The 19,165-nt window shown below is 50.1% G+C and overlaps 1 protein-coding gene across 2 annotated transcripts in view; it reads right to left on the bottom strand.

Moving 5' to 3' along the window:
* DNAH10 (dynein axonemal heavy chain 10) overlaps positions 1-19,165 on the bottom strand; it is a 148,279-nt gene that overhangs the window by 6,255 nt on the left and 122,859 nt on the right. For both annotated transcript variants that reach the window (XM_065889273.1, XM_065889274.1), the window contains 14 exons: positions 16,158-16,339; positions 13,741-13,877; positions 12,459-12,676; positions 11,096-11,317; positions 10,770-10,917; positions 8,672-8,951; positions 7,449-7,678; positions 6,410-6,683; positions 4,810-4,914; positions 4,246-4,400; positions 3,553-3,707; positions 1,775-1,958; positions 957-1,157; positions 46-255 (listed from right to left, as the gene is read on the bottom strand). In XM_065889273.1, coding sequence (XP_065745345.1) covers positions 46-255; positions 957-1,157; positions 1,775-1,958; positions 3,553-3,707; positions 4,246-4,400; positions 4,810-4,914; positions 6,410-6,683; positions 7,449-7,678; positions 8,672-8,951; positions 10,770-10,917; positions 11,096-11,317; positions 12,459-12,676; positions 13,741-13,877; positions 16,158-16,339 — 2,701 coding nt within the window. The remainder of the gene's footprint in view (positions 1-45; positions 256-956; positions 1,158-1,774; positions 1,959-3,552; positions 3,708-4,245; positions 4,401-4,809; positions 4,915-6,409; positions 6,684-7,448; positions 7,679-8,671; positions 8,952-10,769; positions 10,918-11,095; positions 11,318-12,458; positions 12,677-13,740; positions 13,878-16,157; positions 16,340-19,165) is intronic.

Here is a 19,165-nt window from a genome sequence, read left to right as displayed (position 1 = left end):
GAAGGAGGGAGTGTCCCCCGGGAGAGGCAGTAGCCGCCTCTTCACCTGGAAGTCAGACTCGTTGAAGTCGTAGTACACGTTCCACCCGATCTTCCCAAACTTTCTCCTCTCCTGCACCACAGCATGGAAGAACGCCAACACGTAGACCAGGGACTTGAAAGCAGGGTGTGGACACTGGTCCAGCATCTCAGGAGAGATCTTGAAGTACGTGGCTCTCATGTTGAGTTTCAGCCCGTTGGGTGGCTCGGTGACAACCTGTCGGAGGCAAAGACCGATGGTGACGGAAACCCCAGGCCCCCGAGCAGGGCTCTGAAGGGTGTGCAGACTGCAGACGTCTTGGCTTTTCCCTCCGTCCTTGCAAAGCTATCTTCCCTATTCCCAAGGGCCCACGTGAATGAGTTAAAAACTAGACGTCGTTCCAGCTCTGCCCTGACTCATCAAATGACCCCAGGAAGGCTCTTTTAACCTTCTCTGATCCATGGGATCCTCAAATGTAAAACAGAAGTACCTAAGTTTTTCCCTCTCCCTGTCCTGGAGGAAGAGAGAGATGATGAAACCATTCCCCAAAATGTTCCCAGAGACTAAATTAAACAGGGCAGGTAAACTCCTTGAAACTTACACACACAAGCACTCACTCCAGTTCTGCGGGCTGTGGGAGGGCCGGTCATTAGAGTTAAAAAGGATAAATGTGAAGTCCATGAAAACTAACCCAGAAATTGTTTTGAGGACATGCAGAAGTGATAAAGACGGGCCTGGGAGTCAACACTGTCACCCGATAATTGTCACCCTATCCTGGACAGTGCTTACCTCTGAAGAGAGAGGGAGAAATGGAATTGGGAAAGGCGGGGGTGTCCATGGGGCCCCAACTCTATCCTAAACACACACACGCACACAGCAAAACGGGAGTGAGGTAAGGAACCGAGCCGTGGGCACGTCTGTCTGTCCTGCTGCCAGACCTTCAAGGACTTCTGCAGGATCCCGATGGGGAAGCCCTCGGTGGGGTCCGTGGTGAGCCACAGGCGGAAGTCGGGGTGGGGCTTGGTGATCCTCTCCAGGGACTTCTCCAGATCCTTCAGCCACTTGCCCAGGAGATGGCAGTCCTGCAGCATCAGCCACTGCCCGCGAGCCACCGCCATCTCCAGCAGCTGTAGGGCCACCTGCTCCGACAGAGACAGAAAGGAAGAGTCGGCGTCCCACGGCCACACCACCCTGTGCTCTCCCAGAGACCCGCTGCAAGCACCAGGAAACTACTGGCCACTGCCGCAGAAGCCACAGAGGAGCCAGCGCTCCAGGAGCTACGGAGGGAGCCTTCGAAGAAGCAACCCTTTAGACTTCCTGTGGGGCCACCGGGGTCCCTTGGGCTGCACTCATTGGCCTCCCTCAGCCCCCAGAGCTCCAACCTCGGACTCAGTGGCACCTGCCCCCGGACCAGTTGGCCTTGCCACTGGGGCAGTGACAGCCCTGATCCAAGACGCGGCTCTTGCAAGGGCCGAGGGAGATAAAGACTGGATGTGCAAGGGCTTTGGAAACAGCAGAACACGCCGACGGAACCAGGCTGGGCAATCACAGCAGGTTGGCTCTAGAACTATACTACTGCTCACACTGTCATCGCTGTGACGTTTGATTACTGCTCCGTAGACCGGAAATGCATGGCACTCGTGGGGGGGGGGTGGGGGCGGTATTCTTGGCTTAAAGCCAAACACTCGTTAACTCATTCCTAACAGGGGCCGGTGACCTCACCCACGTTTAGGGCTTGTTCCCTCCAACAATTTACCTTTTCTTGACCTTGACCCATAGCAAGGAATTTGAGGCGGTTCCCTCCAAAACCACTGTGCTCGGCTAATTTCATAAGGTCACTGGCAGGGTCAGAGCCAGGACTCAGGATAAACACAATGGGCGAGTTGGGTGTGCTCTGCTCAAAGATGGCTTCAAAGCTGATCATCGGAGGCTGCACGTACCTGGGGAAAGAAACACGACTGGAAAATGCTCCCGGGAGGACAGCGCAGGCAGGGGCCGGCCAGTCCGACCAGCACTCTTGCTCCCAGTGTCCAGAACCTTCTGACTGTCCCTCTGGTATGGCTCTTTGCTCAGCCTTCCTTGTTTTGGAATCCAGGTTTTACACACATCTCGTTCACTGGATGGTAATAAGCTCCTGGGTGATGGGGACCTCCCCGCACAGCCCAGTACATCCGGGTTGGGTGGTTCAGGAGACCTGTACTGAGCTGCATGCCTCCTGACAAGCCGGCCTTCCAGGTGGACGTGCCCTGGGCACCGAACCCAGAGGTCCCACACCGGCGGCTCCACAGGCGTGTCCTGAACGGCCCACATCTTGAGATTTTTAAAAACTTAGTTGCCAGCACATAACGATTGGGAGATTTCATGTAGATATCCAAATTTCTAGTTTCCGTTGAAGAGTCAGAGATCTGGGTCCCCGCCGCCACCTGGCATTAGTCAGCAGGAGTTCAGGGGCTGCTGGCCAGGGCTTGACCTCTCCAGTGGGCCCGAGTCCTCGTCCAGCCACGCTCAGTCCTCTCCATCCCCCGCCGGCCGTGGAGGCAGATTTGAGTTTGTCACCCTAAGTTACCCATCCGGCCTCGCCCTCGATTCCAGAGCTACCAACACGGGAGCCATGAGGCACGTGTGGTTACTGAGCAGTTGAAGTGTGGCGAGGCCAGACTGAGCCGTGCTGTACGTGTGAGTTCACACAGGATTTTAAAGCCTTGGTATCAAAAGATACGCAAAATGTCTCAATCCATTACATGTTGAGATAATAGTTTAATATTTGAGTTAAATATAATTAACTATTAATACATATTATTTATATGATATGATATGATGTATTAATATATAACTTATGATGATTGTTATTAAAATTAATTTTGACTGTTTCCTTTTTTATAAATTTACTTTTTTCATTGACGTATAGTTGATTTACAATGTTGTGTTAGTTTCAGGTGTACAGCAAAGTGATTCAGTTATAATATAAATATATCTTCTTTTTCAGATTCTTTTCCCATCTAGGTTATTACAAAATATTGAGTAGAGTTCCCTGTGCTATACAGTAGGTCCTTGTTGTTTATCTATTTTATATATAGTGGTGTGTATATTTTACTCCCAAATTCCTAATATATCCCTCCCCCTCCCTCTTTCCCCTTTGGTAACCATAAATTGGTTTTCTATGTCTGTGAGTCTGTTTCTGTTTTGTAAATAAGTTCATTTGTATCATTTAATAATTAAATACAGTTACTTATTATTAGTAAATATTATATATATTGTTATATATTAATATATTATATTTTATATGCTTATGATAACTGTTATTAAAATTAATTTCACCTGCTTCTTTTTGAATGTGGCTACCAGAAGACTTGAAATGACATATGTCACTCCCATTGTATTTCTCTTAAACAGCGCTGCTCTAGAGTGGCTACCAAATCATGCTCAAAGGCAGTCCTCTCTGGCCACCCACTGCCATCCGTGAGTCCAGGAAGGGGTGACATTAGATATTCTACCCCACAGAAAGGGCCAAGCAAACACAAACAACTCACTTACTTCTCTCCCACTGTTACAGTCACATAGTCAGTCACGGCCCGATATACCCGATCCACACGGAAACAGCGCAAAATAAGCAACTTCTGGAAAGGGGTGATGTTGTCATCATAACCCAGGGGGAGTGGAAACTGCTCAAGTGAATCCAGGTCATACCACTGGGAAAAGCAAAGAACATTCATGCTGGCGTCAACTGAGAAATGATATAGGCCCCCCTTTTTATGTGAAGGTCCCAAGAGCCCCTGTAAAGGGACGAAATCTACAGGCCACGTCTAGTCAGATCTGTCATTTTCTACCCCCCAAACTCTGAACTTTAGGAAGGGATGGACTGAGTCTTATGGACTGTTGAATTCCCACTGCCCATCAAGGGACATGGTCCAGCCACAGATGCTCAAAGTTTCTTGAATGGATGGATGAATGGATGAATGGATGGACAGACAGACAGAGGCAGATGGACAGATGGATGGATGGACAAATGGATGGATGGACAGATGGAGAGATAGATAGTTCTCCCACAAAACTAGCTGAACTAGATAAAGGAGAATTCCATCCAGGGAGCTAGAGGGCACTGGCTACACTCTGCACGAGCCACTCAGAGGCAGATCTTCACACTCGTAGGGAGTTAGGCTACAGACTGAGTGTGGAGATGACTGGCATGCGGGGAAGGGAAGGAGGAGAAAGAGGACACTTGCTCACCTCCTGCCAGACAGTCAGATGTTTCTCCACATCATCAGGAAGAGTCCCAAAGTTGTCTGGAAACATCTCTGATAAAAGAATGATATCTTCCCATCCCTGGTCGGACAACCAAGCACAGGGTTTTCTCCGTTTGCTTTTCTCCAGGGAAATGTTTCCTAATCACAACAGGAGAAGAGAAGTAAACAGCCGACACCAACACACGGGGAAGAGTAAGCAACTCCATTCCTGGGCTTCCCTCACTTTGGGGGAAAATCCACTTCTCAAAAGGGGGCTGGAAGGAGAAGCGGGTTAGGCTTCCCCTGTCACCGTCCGTAACTCCAGCCAGGAAGCTCTGCGTGGCTTCCAGCCTTGGGGCAGCCTTAAGGCAGAGGCTGGCTGCTCTGAGTTAACTGGAACTATCTCTGAGGCTGGATCTGTCAACTGAGGTATTTACTAAAGCGGTGCTACTGGAAGGCAAGTTTTAAGGAAGGCAAATTTCTGCCGTTGTTTTGGTGAACAAATTCATACACATGTGCAACATGGGTCCAGGGAGTTGGGAAGCATGAAATGAGGCAAATTCGTTACCTTTTAAGAAGAAATCTAATTCTTCCTGGGGGATTCTCCCCTCTGCTTGTTCTATCTTGATAGTCATATTGAAAGAAAAAAGTAACTTGTGCCTCTCAAACAACCCTGAAGAGAAACAACAGACGGGTCTGGATAAAACAAATGCATTTAAACACAGGGTTTCTCATGCACACCACGCTTAAGTTTCAGAGAAATGAACTGAAGCACCTCAACTGTACAGTCAGTTGCATTTAGCCGTCTTTGCATTTGGTGTCCGTGAACACCTGCGTGCAAAAACTGTGAGCTCAATTGATACGTCGTGCCCACAAGTGCAACGGGCAGTGACCCTCGCTCGTACGCATCTGAAATGGTCACGTCTCCGGGCAGCACTTACCACGCCCTCGTGGGAAGGGGGGGGGTGCCCCCCCCAGCAGATGAAGGACCGTACAATGGAGGTTCAGAGCCACCTTCTGAATGAAGTGCTGGTCGTTTGCCTGACTCAAAGCACAAGTTCTTACAGTGGAGAAGAGGTATTAACAAACTTTCTATAAAGGGCCAGAGAGTAAATTGACTCGGCTTTGCAGACTAGACAGTCTCTGTCATAACTACTCAAATCTGCCATTGTACTGTGAAAGCCGCCATGGACGATCCGTATAGAAACGGGTGTGGCTGTGTGCCAATATAACTTTATTTACAAAAGCAGGCGGTGGGACAGATTTGGCCCATCTCTACTGCAGAGTAAGCCCATTCCATCAACACACTCTTTATGGATAGGAAGACGCAAAACATTAGAGTTCTTTTTTTTTTAACAGAAGAAAAAAAACATGTAAGTCAAAATGTGTGATGTGAATTCTATCTTATACGTGTTAGAAGGGTTGGTTACTTAAGTGAGCCCTATAGGATAGCCCTCAACCTGTTTCCTGCCCAACACAATTTTGAGCTGTGTCCCCCTCAAAATCTATAAGTTGAAGCCTTAATACCCAGTACCTCAGAGCTGGAGACAGGGCCTCTAAGAGGTGATTAGGTTACTCAGCCATAAACAAGAACGAAATCATGCCATTTGCAGCGACATGGATGGACCTAGAGATTGTCATACTGAGTGAAGTAAGTCAGACAGAGAAAGACAAATACCATATGATATCGCTTATATGTGGAATCTAAAAAAAAATGGTACAAATGAACCTATTTACAAAACAGAAATAGAGTCACAGATGTAGAAAATAAACTCACGGTTACCAAGGGGGAAAGGGCAGGAGGAGGGATAAATTGGGAGATTGGGATTGACATATACTGTATATAAAATATACACTACTGTATATAAAATAGATAACTGATAAGAACCTGCTGTATAGCACAGGGATCTCTGCTCAATACTCTGTAATGAATCTAAAAAAGAGTGGATGTATGTATACGTATAACTGATTCACTTTGCTGTACACCTGAAACTAACACAACATTGTAAATCAATTATACTCCAATACAAATTAATTTTAAAAAATAAAATGAGGCTGTTAGGGAGAGCCCCCATGCAATCCCAACTGGTGTCCTTATAAGAAGAGGAAATTTGGACACACGGACAGAAGCGCACAGCGGTCCTAAATCGGTGCGAACAGGTGCTCACCTATGCAGCCATAGTTATAGATGTTGAAGGTCAGCGTGTCCATGATGTTCCTTAATCGCTTCAGAAGAATGGAGTCAGGCAGCGACTTCTTGAGTGACAAGCGGAAGACCTCCAGGAAGGCGATCAGGGAGTGCTGGTACATGGAGCTCACCAGGGCCATCTCCGACAGCGCAAAGAACAGGATGGCTCCCCTCCGGGCGGCTGGCCGGTAGCCGTCCCGCAGCCTGTCGATGTCCAGGGCTGTCTTCTCCGCCAGCTTGAGCTTCTCTGATACCTGAAGAAGAGGTGCACGCTGCCACTTACAGCCGAAACCAGGAAGACGTACGAAACAGGCGAGAAAGTAAGAAGGCAGAGGGCGGTGGGGGTGGGGGGGGTGGGGGGAGGGCGGCAGCAAAGAAAGCCATGCAGCGCTCACAGGAAGGGCCCCCAGCCTCTCGCGAGATGCGGTATATATTTGTGGCTCGACCCCCCGGCCCTGCCCCCGTGCCCCCTTCTTCTAGTAACAGTCCCTGAGTTTGATCTAGAGACCTACAGTTTCCTCCTTTCATTCATATGTGCCCTCAACCCCGAGGCCAGGAGCGGATCGGGTGAGTGAGGTCCAGAGAATCCACACATGGCATCCCCAGCCCATGGGAGTAGTCTGGGGTGAGCCTGTGACTTCAGTGACAGGAAAAGATTCTCATTCTTCTCCTTTGGACTTGAACCTCAGTGGACGCGAAGCCAGACCCAGCTTGTGACCATAAGCGGAGCTTGGCTCCACAGGGAGGCAGAGAATGAAGCCAACACAGCAGAAGGTCCAGAAATGGAGAGAAACTGAGCCCTGGATGATATGCTTGGAGTCCTGGATCCAGCCCTACCTGAAGCCATCCCTCGACTTTTCTGTTTTCTAGGCCGATAAATTCCCTTTGGACTTGAGCCACGTAGGGCCAGATTTTCTATCGCTCTCAATTAAGAGAGGCTGACTGGGTGCACAGGGGTCCCTGGGAACACCTCTGGGACTCCGTAGCAGGATCGATACACTTTTCCACGCAGTTCATACCTCCATGGCTTTGGACTTGGTCTCCTCCAGGGTCTGCACCAGCTCCACATTGTCCAGCATGTTCCCCGTGGAGGTGGCCAGTTCCCGGAGGAGGGAGTCCTCCAAGCCCTTCAGCAGGTTCTTGTTCTCACTCGTCTCCTGGATGAGATGCTCTCTCTGCTCTTCCAGCTCTCGCCTCTCGTAGGCCACCAGGACACTCAGCAGCTGGTCCTCCAGGCCTTTCAGCGTGACTGTGGGGGGACGAGGGAGGCCCTCACCACTGTGTACCCCTGCCAGGCTGCTCACCATCTCATCTCCCCCACACAGCAGTGCCCGGGGCAAGTGGAGGGTGGGCCCGGCATCCCAGGAACACGAGGACTCACTCTCCCACCAACGCCATTCTAAAGCCCCAGGTGACAAATACGGGACAGAGCAAAACAGAGATGCCGATACCTGGAGCAGTGGACAGCAAGTGTGAAGATGCACTAAAATCAAAGCCAGGGCTCCCACATCGTGGGGGACCCTCGTTAGATATCTGGGCTTATACCCAAACTTTTTTTTTTTTTAAGCCACGCGGCTTACGGGATCTTAGTTCCCCAACCAGGGATCGAACCCAGGCCCTTGGCAGTGAAAGCACGGAGTCCTAACCACTGGACCACCAGGGAGCTTCCTAACGTGTACCGAAACCTGATTAACCTACCTAGGAACCCGTGTGACCACCCTAGAAAATGTGGGAAGTGGCATTCAATTCCTAACCGAATTCAATTGAGAGGAAGAGGGAAATCCAAAATCATACTGTGTATTTAAATACACAAATACAGTATAACTTCCTGCTGCAGCAGAAAGGGGTCTCGCCTCGCTCCGAGGGTGAATGTCTGAGCCCCGTGGTCCAGACTCAGCACATCTCAAGACACATAACTCATTGCCTTCTAAAGGCCCCCAAGCCTTTTGGTGTTGCTTCCTCATTAAGAACTGATTGGTTGGGACTTCCCTGGGGGTCCAGTGGTTAAGACTCCGAACTCCCAATGCAGGAGGCATGGGTTCGATCCCTGGCAGGGGAACTAAGATCCCGCATGCCGCACGGTGAAGCCTCAAAAAGCAAACCAAAAGGAACGGATTGGTTGACTATGAAAGCTGTGACTCTGAGAATGATTCACGGAATGAAGTGACGTCCCTTGAGGGCCTATGAGCTCAGACTGTGGTCTCCACCTGAAATTCGGCACTGCAGCTCTGTATATGCTTACCAGTATAATTGATCACCATGGCTTTCCCAAACACGGATGGGCTAAATCTGGGGTTGGCCAGCTTGGTGACCAGATACAGCCTGAAATTCGAATCATAGCCCACTTCCTTGTCTCCCAGTATGATAAACTGCTGTCCTTGGGAGACCTTGATGTTTTTTTCTAAGACGTTATCAATCACAGGGTCGATGTACTCATCCACATCGTGGAACAGGAAAGGCGTCCCGTACTTTATGGATATCTCCAGCTGCTTGAGGAAGTCGGGGTCATTGAAGGAAGCCACCTAGAAGGGAGGGGAGGCAGATGCTAAAAATCAGCTCACTCACCAAATTCAAGGGGAAAAAAATCCTTGGAGGTGGCAGGGGACATGTCAGCACCTTGAAGGGAGGCAGAGGGGAAAACACAGAACAGGGAGAGAAGCAGGGCATGTAACCTGTATAAACCATGAGGTTCAGGCTCTGAGCAGCCTCTTGTTCAAAAAGCACAGGTGAGCAGCCAAAGGTGATTAGGAGAGAATCTCATCACATCTCTCAGAAGACCTCAAAAAGGGTCCAAACACAGAGTCCACAAAAAAAAAAAAAAAAAAAAAAAATCACTCCCCTCCAAACCCTAGGATTGCTTTCTTATCTCTTTTCTCAAAACATCTGTAAAAATTCTTCCTCCCTTCCAGCCCCTGGGACCTCCTCTTCCCTTCCTCTCCACCCTCTTTTATTACATTGATGTACTTAGCCACTCACCCCATAAGTTGAACCCTCTCTCTTTAAGAGATAGGACGGGGATAGGAGTAGGATTGGGGGCTAGGAGAGGTCTGGCAATTGCAGAACTCTCTGGAAGGCTCAGGGAAGAGGGACGTCAAGGAATATTCCTGCACTGATGGTATTTGTCCCACTACAGTTATATGTGAATTGTGGGGATGGATGTCCCCCTCCCCCCGACCTTGGGATGCTTCCCCTACCTGCATGTACATACCCGAAAGCAAGGACCAGAAAAAACAAGGAAAAGATAAAAACGGAAAATCATGAATTGTTAATTATTTCAGTAAAAGGTAACTGGGCCCCAGCAATTTTACCCAAGAAAATTAAAAACACACGCCCACAAAAGACTTACACGTGAATGTCCACAGCAGCCCTGCTCATGACAGCCAGAAAGCAGAAACAACCCAAATGTCCATCAACTGATATGCAGGTAAACAGACTGTGGTCCCTCCAGGCAACACACTGTATTATTCCGCCATAAAAGGAATGAAGTGCTGACGCTACAGTGTGTGTGGATCAGCACTGGGAAACCATGTGATTACTACTGTACTCAATACATATCTTTGAGACAGAATGTGTCCCACAAACACTTATCGAGGCCCGTGTTAGATGCTGGGTTCTGCTCAGCCCTGAAACTGGACGAAGCCGTTGAAAACGTTGGATTCGCTAAGCAGGGAAAATGTATTTTGAAAACGTGATGCTTAAGTGAAAGAAACCAGTCACAAAAGGCCACTGTACAATCGCACTCATACTGAGTGCCCAGCACAGGCAGATCTACAGAGACAGAAAAGACATGAGTGCTTGTCAGAGGCCGGGGGTTAGGGGCAGGAGGGGAAATGGATGTTTTGGGGGTGGTGATGTCTAAAGGATACAGCATTTTTGGAGGAGGGTGATAAAAATTGATCCTGGTGATTGCTACACAGCTCAATGTATAATATACTAAAAGCTACTGAACTATATTCTTCCAGCGGGTGGATCGTATGGCAGATGAATTATATCTCAATCAAGCCCCTCCCCTGCCCTCCGAAAAGAAAGTGACCGAGCATCTAAGGCCACTTGGCTCTGCGCTGAGTAGAGGGGACGCGAAGACGAACACAGCACCGTCTTTGCCTTCAGGTGACCCACAGGGCAACGAATAGGCAAAGGGCAGAGTCGAATCCGAGGTGGTTCATGCCGCCCTCCAAGACTCAACAGGGTGGGCGGGCCAGGAAGGGGAGGGCTCTGCTTGGGGCCTCAGGGTGGTGGCATTTCAGCTCGGCCTTGTGGAGGCCTGGGGACACCGGGGAGAGCCGGGCTGGGCCCCAGGATGTGGAGCGGTGTGGGGGGTGTGTCAGGGGCAGCCGTACCCGCAAGTTGTTCTTCTCCTCTTTTCTCTTTATCCAATTGAGGGCCTGCTGCTGCGGGTCGATGCAGAGGGGGAAGCGGCTGGCCCGGGTGGTGAGGATGCCGTTCTGAACCGAGAGCTCATCGGGAGGCAGCCCCTGGGAGCCCCACCTGGAAGGGGCAGCGACAGGGGAAATGGGGATTTTTCTGGCCGAGCTGTGAGCCGACGGGGAGCCTCCGAGGCAGGGGAGCTGGGCGGGCAGAGCTCTCTGCCGTCTCTGTGCAGGTGGGTCAGCTGCATGCCCCCCGGGCTCTGTGCCCCGTCCTCCCAGCCCAGGGTCGTCCTCACCTGCTGATCTCAACGTCGTCCGTGAGCAAGTTCTCGAGTCTGAAGGGCTGGCTCAGGGGGATCCCCCGCTCCAGGATGTCGCTCTGCCAGACCTGAGTGACCATCTCGTCCCGGAACTCCCACGTGAAGGCGCCCTCATAGCTCAGGAAGGCTGCACACAGCAGGCAGTCGCCCAGCAACTTCATGCGCCGGTGCATCAGCTCGTCCAAATCGTTCAGCCACCTGGCGTGGGAGGCGGGGCCTGCCGTGAGCAGTCACGTTCCGGCACAACCCGAAGGAACCTTCTAGAAGAGCCAGCCTGACACACAGCCGGGAGGGGGCTAGCCAGAAGGAAACCTTTTCTGAGATGTTCTTCGCTTGTAGAGGACAGAGATCACCAGCTCACGTTGCCATTTCCCTGCCTAGTGAACCCAACGTTTTCAAAGGCTTTGTTCAAGTCCAGAGCTCGGCAGAACCCAGCATCTAACAGGGGCCTCGATAAATGTTTGGGGGATGAATTTTGTCTCAAAGATATGTATAAAGTACAATAGTAATCACATTGTTTCCAAACGCCTAATCAATAGCTTAAAAACACACCCAGGGCTTCCCTGGTGGCGCAGTGGTTGAGAGTCCGCCTGCCGATGCAGGGGACACGGGTTCATGCCCCGGTCCTGGAAGATCCCACATGCCGCGGAGCGGCTGGGCCCGTGAGCCATGGCCGCTGAGCCTGTGCGTCCGGAGCCTGTGCTCCACAACGGGAGAGGCCACAGCAGTGAGAGGCCCACGTACCGCAAAAAAAAAAAAAAAAAAAAAAAGACATTGAAAATGATTTGTTTCCCATAAGCAAACAATATTTTCCAGTGCTTTCCATACCATTTTTACAGGTGCCAGGTAAGAAACTATTGTCACATCCAGTGGACCAGCTATGGCCCAATGGGCCTCTTGCCCATAAGCATCAAACAGCTCCACCTACTGAAAACTGAAGCTCAGGACTGAACCAGCCACAAGGGTCCAGAGACAGAAGTGGGTTCCTCCTCCAGATCCGTCCAGAAGGGACTTGGGGTTAAAGGTCATCAAGAAGCAAACATTCCCAGGCCCTAGGGCACTGGTTTCCCCCTGTCTCCACTGCTGCCATGCCTCCCCTTAACAGTTACTCAGTAAATAACACTCGATACCTATTTTTAAAAGAATCTATAAAATGGCCATTAGCCACTTTTAAACATGATAATAGTAAAATCAGAACTTTTTCACACGGTTTTCAGCTCAAAATGCAGCGTGGAATAAAGACCCCGCGTGGCGAGAAATGGTGCTGTGGATGTTCACTCACAAACCACAAAGTCCGGCTTAGAGCTGCTTAGTGGGAAGGCCCATTACCCAGGCTGACCTGACATTCTCAGACCCCAGCCCCGAGATGAGCTTGTCGGCCGCGACCAGCCGTCTCTCCATGATCTCAGCTTCTTCCTGCAGCTTCTGCTTCTCCAGTATGGCCGCCTCGTACTTGGCCCCCAGAGCTTCCAGTTCTCTCTGGATCGCTGCCAGCTCGTTCTGGATCCTCTCCAGCTCACGTTTGGTCAAGGAAAAATTCCGCTCCAGCCTGGCCACCTACGTGAAGACAATTCGCAGAACAATGGGGAAAAGCACGGCAGTGAGGTGGGAATAAGACAGTCAGTCTCACACCTGGGCTTATGTCCACCTGCAATTTTTTTTTTTTTGGGGGGGCCATGCCACGAGGCTCGTGGGATCTTAGCTCCCTGACCAGGGATCAAACCCGGACCCACGGCAGTGAAAGTGCTGAGTCCTAACCACTGGGCCACCAGGGAAGTCCTCCACCTGCATTTCTAATGCTGTCCCTACCCTCTGGGCCCACCCTATGTCATAGCGAGGCACATGGCTTCTTTTCTTAGTGACCTCTTCAATGGTTTGATGCAAAAGCCCTACATCCCATTAGAAAAAAGACGTCCTGCATCTGAGTTAGCAGACGGCTTAATTTTCGTGGGTACTAGGGTCCCAGTAAAAGGACCCTGTGATTCTAAGCCAAAAACTCAAAAGAATGCACTGAAGACTGTATTGGTCCTACTATGGGTTCTAAGTTTTCTGAGTGATAAAATCCTGACTTATAAAGCAATGTCAAAATATGGCTCAAAATGATAGAATCAACCTTACACAATTCTCTTTGTATTGTGCCTTCTGCATGTTCCTTTAACCCAGTGGTTCTCAACAGGGACCGACTTTGCCCCCCAAGGGACACATGACAATGTTTGGAAACATTTCTGGTTGTCAAAACTTGGGGGAAGGGACAACGGCACCCAGTGGGTGGAGGCCAGCGAGGCTGCTCGGCACCCTGCAGTGTCCAGGACGGCCTCCCCAAAAAGAAGGATCCAATCTACAGTGTCAGTAGCACCCAGGGTGAGAAACTCTGTTTTAGCCCTCGAGAATGATTTTACCTTCTTTTCTTCAAAAATCTTTCAGACTTTGGTTCTGTCGGTTCACATTACATCTAAATTAGAGCTATAATTCAGGGTTATCATTTACTGGGGGAAAAAATGTTTATGCAGTTTAGAATCAGAACCTTGCCAGAATTTCTCCAGTAAAGCTGTGGACACATTCATTCTGACTCCAAAACGATCTCTTGGCAGAAGTGTGCAGGTCTTACAGATGGGCAATACCTTCTCTCTCTTGGGCTTGATTTCTCTAAAGACGTCACAGTAGCCCATCACAGCTTCCACAAATTTCAGCATCCCCAAGCCTGCCCTGCTCACGGCTTCCATTTCCTCAGTCGTGGTATTGAGGGTCTTCAAGAGGCCTAAAGGTCAAAGACGCAATGATTTTGATGAGCGGTGAGCTTCGTCTTGGGAAAATAAAATGGGAAGTAAACTGCCTACTAACAAAGTAAGTGTAACTAGTTCCTTCTCCTTGGTAAGCCTGTGAGTGGGATCCGGACAGCTCTCCCAGGGACAACAGGTGGGTCCAGCCCCGAATGAATTTTGTGTAAGTGGATGTTTAAGATGTGACTGAGGGGCACATGTTACTGCCACCCAGGACATCCTATGACACAGGAACTTCCATGTGACACCCAGCAGCCCCCGGAGACCCAGGGCATCAGTGGGGACCCCCCAACTGGGCACCAAGGTGGCTCAGAGCTGGCAGCTAACTGGGGTTCATAAGTCATTACAGGGCACCATCACCTCCACCTGCACCCTCACCCTGGGAGTAACTTTACATAAATGGAAACCCATCCAACGATCGGGTAAAGAGAGTCCCTTGGGTTTTTGTAGTTGCTGTTATCCTTTGTGTTTTGATTAGCTTCGGTTTTTTTTTTTTTTTTGCGGTACGCGGGCCTCTCACTGTTGTGACCTCTCCCATTGCGGAGCACAGACTCCGGACGCACAGGCTCAGCGGCCATGGCTCACGGGCCCAGCTGCTCCGCGGCACATGGGATCTTCCCGGACTGGGGCACGAACCCGCGTCCCCTGCATCGGCAGGTGGACTCTCAACCACTGCGCCACCAGGGAAGCCCCTGTTTTGTTTTTTTTTAAGTGGCTGAAAAAATGCATTGATGATCAAGCTCTGAACAAACCTCCGTGATAAACAGTGACACAATGAACTTTTATTGCCTTTGAAAAAGACTAGCATCATTCTCACTGGCTAAGCTCTGGGGCAGGTCAGGAACCAGGCTCAGGGGGAACGCCGGCATCTGTAACTGAAATGGGGGCATGGGGTGGGTGGTGCCGCCCCCCCTCCTCACCCACCCTCCAGGACCTACAGAAGACTTCATACTGGCAAAAGGCACAAGGGAAGTCAAGGTTAGACCAATTCTTGTTTTCTTCCCCGAATACCCATTTTTTAAAAATTGAGGTAAAATTCACATAACATTAAATGAACACGTTAAAGTGTATAATTAAACATGTTAAATAAACATGATAAACAACAAGCACGTTAAAGTGGCATTTAGTAGATTCACAAGACTTTGCAGGCCTCACCTCTATGTAGCTCCAAGACATTCTCATCATCTCAAAAGGGAACTTCAGAGCTGTTACGCAGTAGCAACCCATTTCCCCTCCCCAAACCCCGGCAAACACCAATCTGCTCCCCATCGCTGTGGATTTACCTATTTACCTACGGACACTTCATATACATGGAATTACAATGCGTGAGCTTTTGTGCCTGGCTTCTTTCACTGAGCATCAGGCTTTTGAGCTTCGTCTGTGCTGTCGCACACAGCAGCGCTTTGTCCGTTTTTATGACTGAAGAATATTCCAACGTGTGGATATGTTTGCTCTTGTTCATCCATTCATCCACTGATAGATATTTGGGTTGTCTCCACCCTTTGGCTATTGTAAACAGTGCTGTCAGGAACATCTGTGTATAAGCTTTTGTGTGAATACCTGTTTTCTACTCTTTGGGGTCTATACATAGGCGTGGAGTGGTTGGGACACATGGTAATTCTATGATTAACTGTCTGAGGAGCTGCCAAACTGTTTCCCAGTTTACACCATTTTACATTTCTGAAAACAACGTACGAGGGTTGCAACTTCTCCATATCCTCCCCGACACTTGTAGTTTTGTGTGGTTTCGTTTAAATTATACCATCCTAGTGGGTCTGAACGGTACCTCACTGCAGTCTGATCTGCGTTTTCCTAGTGACTAATCTTACGCCTATTTTCATATGCTTATTAGCAATTTGTGTATCTTTTTTGGAGAAATGTCTATTCAAGTCCTCTGCCCGCGAGACCAGTTCTTGGCACCACTACGCCCATCAGACAAGATGCACAGAAGACCAGGCAGGGCGGGCTCCATAAGACAGTCATGTATCCTACTAGGGAAAACCGGACCCGTTGCTGAACCACACATTCAGCGGGCATCCACTGCCACTGCCCAACCAGCAACCATCCTCCCTGCCGCTGTCTTCCTCTGGGGACGATCATTCCCCCTCTTCCATCGGCAACGCCACGGCAACACCATCCGACCACGATGGGCGGGTCTGCCTGCGACAAGCCCTCTCCTTACTCTCCCTCCCGGCCCCAGAGACTGAGCCGCCAGGCTGACAACCAGCCTGGCTGTTCCTACATCTGTCTACACTCACCTCTGATATTTTTAACTTGGCTCTGGGTAACTGAATCAAAGTCAAGCTCCATCAGAGACCTCAGGAAGTTGGGGTCGGACATCATGCCTTTGGCGGTTTTCCAGTTGAGTTCTTTGTACCCCTTCATGATGAGGATGCATTCACAGACCGTCTGCACCTGCTTCGGGGGCTTAGCAAACGACCTGGGGAGAAACGGATGCACACGCGGGTCAGACGCAGGATGTGGCCAGGATCTGGCCTGAATGAGAGTTCCGAAAAGTTGGTGAGCCGTTTCTTGGATGCGATACCGCGTGGAAACGATGGAAGCCACATCTCAACACCGACTCGTGCCCCTGGGGGTGGGCTTCTCCAAGGGCAGGGACTGGGTCTCATCTATCATGTGCTCCATCAGGCTCCTGGAATCGGACTGGGCACCAGGAACACAGCAGGGTGTCATTCGACGCAAACCCAGGCCACCCCTGAATCCGCAGCTCAGGGTGGAGCCTGAGAATCCGTGTTTTTAAGGACACCCTGGGGTGATTCCTCAGACTCTAGGTGGTAGCCGCTGTCATTATTGCCATTATCATCATCATCCTATTTTCCACTTAGCAGATAAAGAAACAGAGCCCAAGTGTTTGGATGGCCTGCCTGTGTCCACATAGCCCATCCCGCACCCTGGCGTTCTTCAGGCTCTGCAAGTTGTTGTCTCTGTCTTTGATGAAGCTAGACCATCACTCTGCTGCTCCAACACCCGGATGTCCAGCACCCTCGACCCTCCGGAGAACTGGAAACCCAAAAGGATCGGGAGACGGGAAGGCTGCATCGGCGTAAAGACCCAAGAAGGAACGAGTCGCACACTGACTGTACCCGGTGGGCCCGCTCGGCTGGCTGCCAGCGGCGGCTGGGCAAAGTCTATAAAAGCCGCGGAGAAGACGATGAAGAAAAAGCAAAGGAAAGGAAGAGCCCCCGGAGGGCAGGGAGCCGCCTGGGGAGAGGCTAGAGTGCCCCAGAGGGAGGGGGAGGGAGACACGGAGCGAGAACGACCTGACCCGCACAGCAGTGTGGAGGCTCTGAACCCGGCAACCCCCAGACCCCTCCTGGCCCCGGGACCCCCGCTCACTGCCTGAGGAGCCACACAGCTTAGGGACAAGCCCGGGCAATGACTCCAGCACAAAGCCCGATGGTTAGAGTAATGGTCCTGAGTCACCAGGGAAAGGTTCAATGATGCGGCCTTAGGCGCTTACGAAAGCAGGAGTGCTGCCAACTGTTTTAAAAGGCTCCCTTCGGGGCTGCTGAGGGTCAGGCCCCGGCCACGCTCTCTGAATAATCCGAGGAGGAGGGATGATGATGATGACTACCATCAGTGAGATGTTTTCAGACACAAGTCAGAAAAAGCCTCGGGGTGGCGTCCTGAGCCCTCCGGAAAGTTAGGAACGTTCCGGGGTTCTCAGCTTTCCCATCTATCAAATGGGGAAGCGGACCCGGAACCTTTCAGCTCCCAAAGCCTTTGAGTGGAGTTCTCTGTTATCAGTTTACAAACCATGCCCAGGAACCTCGTTTATCCAGAACACCGTGTTGTGGTGCCAGATAACCGAGGGGCTCGAAAAAGTAAGGTTACAAGTCTGAGAAATGAAAGCGTTTCTGTTTCATTAGATTCCTTTCTTCTATCACAAAAGAAACTCAGGGGGGGACTTCCCTGGTGATCCAGTGGGTAAGACTCCGTGCTCCCACTGCAGGGGGCCCGGGTCCGATCCTTGGTCTGGGAACTAGATCCTGCACGTCACAACTAAGAGTCCGCATGCCACAGCTAAGAGTCCGCATGCCACAGCTAAGAGTCCACATGCCACAGCTAAGAGTCCACATGCCACAGCTAAGACCCAGCGCAGCCAAAATAAATAAATAATTTTTAAAATGAAAAGAAAAGAGACTCAGGGAGAGAGAGACAGACAGAGGTGACGCCATGTTGCCTTCCCTGGAGGAGAATACCCATCACAAGCCCCACTCCCCACCCCCTCGCTCTACCCCAGACCCTCTGACTGTCTCCGCTTTTCCCCCCCCGAGTCAAGCTCCTTCCAGCTCCGCTCCAGCCTCCATCCCACGTCTCAGTTTAAATGTCACTTCCTGGGGGTCATCTTCCCTGACTACCCACCCCCCAGACTAGTTCAGGTTCCCCCATTATCCACAGTCATAGCAACAAAGACCCTCCCTTCCTGACCTCCTCCTGGGTAATTTTGCGGTACACGTGAGATTCCCATGTGCACACCCGTGCCTCCCCCAGACCGTGGGCTGGCTCCATGCGGTGAAGACCCCCTGCCTGGCCCACTGCCTCTCAGCCCCAGTGCCAGCACAGGGTGGGCGGGCGGTAGGCACCCAATGATACCGAATGAAGGAAAGGAAGCAAAGTAAAACTGCAGGCCAGTAACAAAGGGAGCCTTTTGTACTCCAGAGAAATATCCACGCTAATCTTCATTACTCCTAATCTTTCTGCCTTAACACTTAATGATCTCTGCAAAGGGGATTGAGCATTACAGAAAGGAAGTGCTATTTGAAGAATTAAAGGATTATAAAATTGTCAAGACCTAAGTGCTGGCTCATCGCTCTCAACATGCCAGTGGCCTAAACAAAGCCAGATTGTACGCATCTGGATCCAAACTCATTAAACCCAAAGAAAAATCCCAAAGAGATCAAAGATTTAAATGTAAACACTATAAAAGTATTAAACTATAAAAGTACAGGATGAAACCATGGGGAAATTATTTTACAATCTTCCAGTTGCAAGGCCTTTTAAGTATGAGGTAATAGCGAAAGCCACAAAATAAAACATTACTAAAATCTGCCACGTAAAACTAAAAATTTATACACGGCAAACACAGGCACGCACAAAAACCTCCTAAATAAAGTCAAATGGCTGATGACAAACTGGGAAGACTATTTGCAACTCACATCATGAATAAAAGCTAGTCTCCCATTATATAAAAAGCCCACAGAAATGGATAAGAAAAAAAAAAGCAACAGTAACATCAATCCAA

This window comes from Phocoena phocoena, chromosome 13 (assembly GCF_963924675.1).
Source record: "Phocoena phocoena chromosome 13, mPhoPho1.1, whole genome shotgun sequence".
NCBI lineage: Eukaryota > Metazoa > Chordata > Mammalia > Artiodactyla > Phocoenidae > Phocoena > Phocoena phocoena.
The sequence above is the reverse complement of the archived record's forward strand: the minus strand, read 5'-3'. Positions and strand labels throughout refer to the sequence as shown.